An 8041-nucleotide genomic window follows, 5' to 3' on the forward strand; every position below is an offset into this window, starting at 1 on the left:
CAAAGAGATGTCACACTTTTGCATCATCGTAAGCCAATTACCTCTAATCTGTAGCAGCTGTCAGATTCACTTCCACCTCTAACAGAACTGTCACTATCCTAAAATCATTCAGAGAAGGTCAGAGTTTATTGGACCCTGGGTTTAGGAAGAGTTTTATGAAGATCAGTTTTCATCTGATTGGGATATCTGCCTCTTCTTAACCTCCATCACTATTTTTCTCTGTAGATGAAGAGGCAGAGATATCAGAGAGAGTGTCCTGCCGGAAGAAAGGACGGCCCAAGAAGAAGAAGGACACAAAGAAGAAGGAAAAAGAGGGAAAACCTGTCAAAGCAAAGAAACGCAAGAAGATTGTGAGTGTGTGAAGGTGTCAACCTCAGGATATTGTCCCTGTTTAACACTGTCTTTAAATCAATCCCTGGTGTTTTGTCTTCTTAGGACAGTGATGTAGAGAGAGACTCGGACAGAGAACGAGACTATGGCGAGAACTCTGACAGCCTGGCCAGCGACTATGGCTCTGGGGAGAAGAAAAAGAAGAAGAAACACAAAGAGAAGAAGGAAAGGAAGACCAAGAAGAAGAAGAAAGATGACGGAGACCGAGACAGCAGTCAGGAGGAAACCACCAAGGTAGAGGCCGAGTTTCTCTTTCACCTACACCATTGTAATAATACGTCAGTACTCAACCTGTGGTTCCTTCTCAATGCTTTTCAGCAACCGACAGAGCAGAAGAACTCGGCCCAGCTGGCTAAAGAGTGGGGACTGGAGGATGTTGATCATACCTTCACAGAGGAAGACTACAGGGAACTCACCAACTACAAGGCCTTCAGCCAGTTTATGCGGTAAATTGTGAAATTAGAATAATCCAGAATAAACTAAAAGTATTGAACTGGTTCAAGTCATTAACATCAGACTGTAGAAATGGGTAAAACAACCGTGTCAGGACTTTCTGACCCAGCCTCACCTGACCACTTTATCAGGCACATCTTGCTTTTCTTTTTTCTTGACTTCAGAACTGCTTTAATGTGTAATTGACTCGGTGAGAGTCTTTTTCTTTGTCCACATGACAGCATCATACAATTCCCGTGGACTTTGAGATGGATTGAGAACAGGAGATGTTTTCCTCCTTTTTGGACCATTGGAGCTGGTTATGTGACATAATTGTAGTTGACCAGCAAATGTCACCATGTGACATTAAAGTAAAGGAAAGTGAACTCCTGTCACTGTGACACAGCTCACCACTGCACACAACCAAATGTGACCTCTGTTTTTAACCCATCACCAAAGTGAGTGGGGACGGAGCCATGACAGAGCACCTCATTGGGAACTTGGCAGATGGTGGACTCCAACCTGAAACCTTCTGGACCCGAGTCCACTTCCTTAACCACTAAGCCACCACTGCCCCCAAAGTCACCTAAATCACTTATCTTCTTCATTTTGATGATGATAGTTGGACCTTCAGCAGGTTCCTCATGGCCAGGTCTACACTGCAGTTCATTTCGTTGTTTGTCCCCAGGCCGATGATCGCCAAGAAGAACCCGAAGATCCCCATGTCAAAGATGATGACCATTTTGGGGGCCAAATGGAGAGAGTTCAGCTCCAACAACCCCTTCAAGGGCAATGCCGCTGCGATTGCAGCTGCTGCTGCGGCCGCTGCCATTGCCGTCGCCGAGCAGGTCTCAGCTGCGACCGCCTCACCAGAGCCACCTCCTCAGCCGCCACCCATCAGGAAAGCCAAGACAAAGGAGGGCAAAGGTCTGTTGTGGCTAACATTAGCTTTGGTGTTTGTACCAGGACTGTTGAAGCAAATGTTAGTCATTTATCAGTAAGTCAATCTTTATGTCACACCCTGTAGATTCTTCACATTATTTCTATTTTTATATATTTTTTTATATTTATTTTATATTTGTATTTTATTACATTTCTATTTTATTCCATTTCCCTTATTTATGTTTACATTTTTATCCAGGGGTGTCCTTTGCATTTCTGATTCTGATTCTGATTATTGTCTTCTCTCCCTTCTCCATCCAGGGCCTGGCTACAAGAAGCGCAGTAAAAGTCCCCGAGTCTCAGACAAGAAGAAGGCTCTGGCCAAGGCTAAAAAAATGGCACCTATTCGCATCAAACTGTCACCTATAGGTGCTAAGAGAAAGAAGAGCTGCTCGGTGAGTGTTTAAGTTCATGGCTAAACAGCCTGGTCTTAATCCCTGAAGAGTTGACTCCATGTGTGATCTCCCTCAGAGTGAGGACCTGGATGAGGAGGAGTCAGAGCAGGAGGACTCCAGCGTTCACAGCTCCTCCGTACGTTCCGACAGCTCCGGTCGCGTCAAGAAAAACAAACGAGGGCGGCCTGCAAAGAAGAAGAAGAAAAGTAAGAAAAAACTGCCTGTGGAATCAACAGCACTTGATGTTACATAAGATATTTTTACACTGTGTCATTTTATTCATTTATTCAGTAATTTCTGTCACTTCTCACCATCAGAAATTCACTCGTTTTAATCATCAGGTTTAAAAAAACTGCAGCAAAACTAAAAAAAAAACATATCCAAACTACTGGTCGACAGCAGGCGGCCTGAGGGTCACATTATATGGGGGTGTATCAGGGACGTACAGGGCAGTGGTGGTTCAGTGACCAAGTTACCACTGAGGTGCTCTGAGCATGGCACCGTCCCCACACACTGCTCCCCGGGTGCTTAAACTGCCCCCTGCTCATATGGTGATGGGTAAAATGCAGAAGTCACGTTTCGTTGTGTGCAGTGGTGTGTTGAATCTGTCACCACCAGTTTTACTTGTTATTGTTTAGTTTATATAGTCACAGTCAGGCAGAAGGAGGCGCTGTAAAGTCAGTAAAGTCAGACTTTACTCGTCACACATTAAAGAATAGGGCATGTCTGCATTTAAGAGTTCTTTGTGTCTTAGCATCATCTCCTCCAGCAGAGGGCACCATAGGCACAGCCTTCCAGCACTCATTTTAAATTCACAGAGCCTTCTTCTTTTCATTTCGCCTCCCAGCCCCAGGTGAGGAGGAGGGTGAGGGCTACGAGACAGACCATCAGGACTACTGTGAGGTGTGTCAGCAGGGGGGTGAGATCATCCTGTGTGACACCTGTCCCAGAGCGTATCACCTGGTCTGCCTAGAACCTGAGCTAGACAAAGCCCCAGAGGGCAAGTGGAGCTGCCCACACTGTGTGAGTTTTACCAACAATAATCATAAAAAAAACTCTGCACCCGTATTCATGAATATACAGTAACATTACAGTTTCTGAGTTTATTCTGAGGTAGGATCTGGTTTTAAAAAAAAGTATTGATATTTATTTTCATTTTAATTATTCTCTTCTAGAGTTGTAACATGACAAAGTAAAGCTTAAGTACTCTGTGTATCTGGGGAGTGACCTTAGGAGATAATAACATGCTCACCTCCTCTCACATTTCTTTTTTGTTTGAATGGTTTCTTGGTGTAGTGTTAATTCACCTCCAGTCTGCTCTGAACTCTTCAAAAGTGCTGATTCTCAGGTTTTGATGTTTGCTGCCAAACCTGGGTGAAAAAAACAGGTTTTTGTTTTTACTTGTTTGGAGGAGGCAGATGAATAGAAGCTTTGATTTTGCATCATCCAGTGAAAGCTGCCTTTGTTTAAACATTCACACATTCACTCACACACACACACACACCATCATGTCCAGAGTTGTTTCACCGGAGTTGTTTCTCGAGCTGTAAATCTCTCGACTTTTACTGACGTCCATAAAACCAGTGTCAGTCATGGGTCTGACTGTACCTAATGTCGTCACTTGAGTAAAATGCTGACTCCAGCCCTCTCTAAAAGCCTCACCTGCAGAATGTCTACGTGAATACTACGTCTTTTACTTCATGTCCTTCTTGTTTCTGTGTATTTCTAGCAGTTTGCATCAGCTGTTAACACAGGGTTGCCAGGTTTGTGGATGCACAGATTTTATGTTTAAATTATTTTCTGTGGTTTCATCAGGTTTCAGTCAGTTTCAGTTTTGTTTTGGCAGTGTCTCCGAGGTTTACATTTGGACTCATTCAAGCCTATTTTGACAACAAAGCAACAACAACAACAACAAAACATTTTTATTTATTTATTTTATTCTGAATCAGCTTTCCCTGCTTCAAGCAAAATTAAATAAAAAAAAGTCTCATAAGTCTCAAAAAACCAGAATATAAAATAAAATAGAGCAAATTTCTTCAATAATTGCGGCTAGTTTTCTGTTGTTTGTTGGGCCAACATTTAATTACCTTAGCTGCTAAATACTTTGTTTTTTGTTAAGTACAGGCTGTTTTATTCATTCATTTATAACTATTGTTATTTTTGCTGTTATTGTGGTTATCTTTCAGCCTTTTCTGGGGTATTATTTAGCAAAGTTCTGCTATTGTATTTGTCCTTAAAGTTAACATAAAACAATTTCTCTGATAGCTTTTTTGCACTTAGTATTTGTTCTGGCTTTTTGGCTAACAGTTTCTGTGGGGAAACGTTTGTAAATGTTTGATTGTCCAAGATAATTCATCAATAGTGTTTTTGAACTAGCATATGATTATGTTTTTACTTTTATTTAATTTCCTTTCCTCATCCTTTGCCAGGAGAAAGAAGGCATCCAGTGGGAAGCAAAGGACGAGGACTTTGAGGACTTTGAAGAGGACAGTGAGGACAGAGTGATATCAGATGTGGGTGTCGGTGTGCCCACAGGCGCAGACGAGGAGGACGATGACCACATGGAGTTCTGTCGGGTGTGTAAAGATGGAGGGGAGCTGCTGTGCTGCGACACCTGCACCTCCTCGTACCACATCCACTGTCTGAACCCGCCGCTGCCGGAGATTCCTAACGGAGAGTGGCTGTGTCCACGGTGTATGGTGAGTTTCTCCACTGATCTCAGACCTGATGTCAAGTTTAGTTTAGTTCATTTGCTGGTGTTGTCTGTCAAATACCACTTCCCTTTTTACTTTTTAGCTCAGTGAATCTTGAATTTATGAATCACTTATAACAGAAATACTGCAGCTACACTTAATTTATATGACCACTGACTAATCCGTTAGGTTAGTTTTGATAGTTCTAGCTCTGTAATCCTCTGTACTGTCTTGACTTTTGATCAGAGGGCTGCAGTCGTAGAGAAGCGCTGATCGGAGCAACTTGATTCCATTCTGTTCAAATAATTGTGTTGCTATCATTTGATTAACTGATATTTGCACAAATGAGCTGTTCGATTTGTGTACCTAATAAAGTGGCCACTGAGGGACATACCTGTACACTCTATATTTAAAGTAATTATTGAGGAAATATACTACAAATGAAAATCCACTCTTAACAATCAAATCATGCCCTAGTGTCCACCAATCAAAGGTCGGGTCCAGAAGATTCTGCACTGGAGATGGGGAGAACCACCACCTCCCATCCCTGTTCCTCCACCTCCTGACGCTCCACCAGACGCCCCCCCACCACCACCCATGAAAGGCCGAGCCGAGAGGGAGTTCTTCGTGAAGCTGGTGGCACAGTCCTACTGGCACTGCACCTGGATCACTGAGCTCCAGGTGAGAAGGAGAAAATCCCTGAGACAGAACTTCCTTGAGATTCTCTTCTGAATTCTTCTCTCCTTTGTCCTCTAGTTGGAAATCTTCCACTCCGTCATGTACAGGAACTACCAGAGGAAGACAGACATGGATGAACCCCCCAGTCTGGACTACGGTTCTGGAGGGGAAGATGAGAATGGAGGTGGGAAGAGTGAGAAGAGAAGAGCCAAGGACCCAGAGTACGCCATCATGGAGGACAAGTACTACAAATATGGGATCAAAGCTGAGTGGATGATGATCCACCGCATCATCAACCACAGGTACCAAACTTTGAACTGAAATTTCTGGGCACAGGAGCAACAGTAGAGCAGACTCTGACTGTTTGTGTGGTTCTGTCAGTGTGGACAAGAAGGGGACGTACCACTACCTGGTCAAGTGGAGAGACCTGACCTATGACCAGTGCACCTGGGAGAGGGACGACATGGACATCCCTGACTTTGCTATTTACAGAGCCAACTACTGGAGGCACAGGTGGGACTGACTTAGAACTCTACTAACGTGTGAGCTCTAATCTGACAACTACAAAGGTGTACATATGTCAAGGTCTGTAACAATGGGACATTTATGTCTCTCTAAGTCACTACAACTGTTTCCATTAGGTCTTTAGTAGCTGTATGAACACATCAAGTTTGATGGATGACAAATAGAAAAAAAATCCCAAATAGCTAAAATTTTGCTAATGGATGAAGGAAGTGTACACCCACATATAACTAAGTGTTTCCAAAAAATGCAAAATTCATATTAGTCCATATATAGCATAAAATTAGCAAAAACGACAGAAAAGCTAACATGAGCTAAATAGTGCTAACATTTACCAAATAAAATAAAAATCTTAGTGACCATAAGATTTGACCACAGCTGCCGAATAACTAAGAATCAGTTATTTACTCTTATTTATCTTCTTCTGTTGACTTGACTTGTTTACAACATCCTGTTCATCAGGGACGCCATCATGAAGGAAGATCCAGACAAACCCAGGAAAAGAAGCAGAAACCAGGAGGGTGAGGAGGAGGAGGAGGAGTCCAACCCTGCCAGCCCCGTCACTGATGTGAGTCAAGTTTGTAGCAGCTTTGTTTCTACAGAGACTGAAGGAAGTCTAGAATAAACAGACTCTTCTGTGTTCTCACTGTTCCAGACTGAAGGAACCTTCGTTGTTCAGACTAAAGTTTTTAATGTCCTCTGGTTTAAAGTCCTCTGGTCCTCCTTCCTTCCAGCCTACCATAAAGTACGAGGAGCAGCCAGACTTTGTCACATCCACCGGAGGAACGCTGCACCTTTACCAGCTGGAGGGTCTGAACTGGCTGAGATTCTCCTGGGCCCAGGGCACAGACACCATCCTGGCAGATGAGATGGGTCTGGGAAAGACCATCCAGACCATTGTCTTTCTCTACTCTCTTTTCAAAGAGGTGCCAGAGCTTCAGCCTCCTCTCTTGTTCTGCTCCATGTGATGCTGACCTTGATTTTCTTCTGCTGCCCCTCAGGGTCACACTAAAGGCCCGTTCCTGGTCAGCGCCCCGCTCTCTACTATCATCAACTGGGAGAGGGAGTTTGAGATGTGGGCGCCAGACTTCTACGTGGTGACGTACACTGGAGACAAGGACAGCAGAGCCATCATCAGAGAGAACGAGTTCTCCTTCGACGACACGGCCGTCAAAGGGGGGAAGAAAGCCTTCAAGATGAGGGTGAGGAGAAGAGAGGAAAAGAAAATTTACACAATACTTGAAAAAAGTAATCTTTTTCTCTTTCTGTTTTTTCCCGTGTCCGTTCCTGCAGAGGGAAGCACCAATTAAGTTCCACGTGCTGCTGACATCGTACGAGCTGGTGACCATCGACCAGACGGCACTCAAGTCCATCGACTGGGCCTGTCTGGTGGTGGATGAAGCTCACCGTCTGAAGAACAACCAGTCAAAGGTAAAAGAGCTAACCTGTATAACCCTTATATGAGATATTTGAATTAGAAATATAAGATATATTTTTTAAAAAGTCATATATTGGTCAAAAATAGTGCTAAAAATGTTAGTACTTTTGTTGTGTCACAACAGACGAAAAATATCTACAGTAGACGTTAGCCGAGCTAAAGTTAAAATCAGCAGAAATTGCACCAAAAAACTGATATTTTCCAGCTGGAAGATAAGTAAAAGTTTGTACATATGTAGCTGAAAATTAGCACAAACATCTTAGAGTTAGCCAAAAAAAATTCAGAAGCAAACAAAAATATAAGGAAAGCTATGAGTTAGTTAAGAGTAGCTGTAACAAGAATATTGATAAAAGTGCAACACAAATCCCAAATTAAAGCTGTCTGTTAGCTCAGATTAAGGTTAAAGTTAGCAAACATAACAGCTACCAAAACAACAACGTTAGCAAAATAAAACATAGGAATTATTGTTAAAAAGTAGTTTAAGGTGAGCCGAGTTTTCAACCAAACTATAAGAGTTAGCCCAAAGCAGCTAAAAGTTAGCCAGATATAGT

The 8041-nt window shown here is 42.9% G+C and overlaps 1 protein-coding gene across 3 annotated transcripts in view; it reads left to right on the forward strand.

Annotated features, from left to right (window-relative positions):
- The window catches only part of chd3 (chromodomain helicase DNA binding protein 3), a 38545-nt gene that overhangs the window by 6226 nt on the left and 24278 nt on the right, over positions 1-8041 (forward strand). For all 3 annotated transcript variants that reach the window (XM_017033944.2, XM_017033951.2, XM_017033953.2), the window contains exons 3-17: positions 226-350; positions 436-624; positions 709-836; positions 1511-1749; positions 2026-2159; positions 2236-2365; positions 3007-3182; positions 4589-4858; positions 5330-5533; positions 5609-5832; positions 5912-6043; positions 6515-6620; positions 6787-6978; positions 7054-7254; positions 7346-7483. In XM_017033944.2, coding sequence (XP_016889433.1) covers positions 832-836; positions 1511-1749; positions 2026-2159; positions 2236-2365; positions 3007-3182; positions 4589-4858; positions 5330-5533; positions 5609-5832; positions 5912-6043; positions 6515-6620; positions 6787-6978; positions 7054-7254; positions 7346-7483 — 2151 coding nt within the window. In that variant the 5' untranslated portion in view covers positions 226-350; positions 436-624; positions 709-831. The remainder of the gene's footprint in view (positions 1-225; positions 351-435; positions 625-708; positions 837-1510; positions 1750-2025; positions 2160-2235; positions 2366-3006; positions 3183-4588; positions 4859-5329; positions 5534-5608; positions 5833-5911; positions 6044-6514; positions 6621-6786; positions 6979-7053; positions 7255-7345; positions 7484-8041) is intronic.

The sequence above is a fragment of the Cynoglossus semilaevis genome, chromosome 1 (assembly GCF_000523025.1).
Source record: "Cynoglossus semilaevis isolate Cse_v1.0 chromosome 1, Cse_v1.0, whole genome shotgun sequence".
Classification (NCBI taxonomy): Eukaryota; Metazoa; Chordata; class Actinopteri; order Pleuronectiformes; family Cynoglossidae; genus Cynoglossus; species Cynoglossus semilaevis.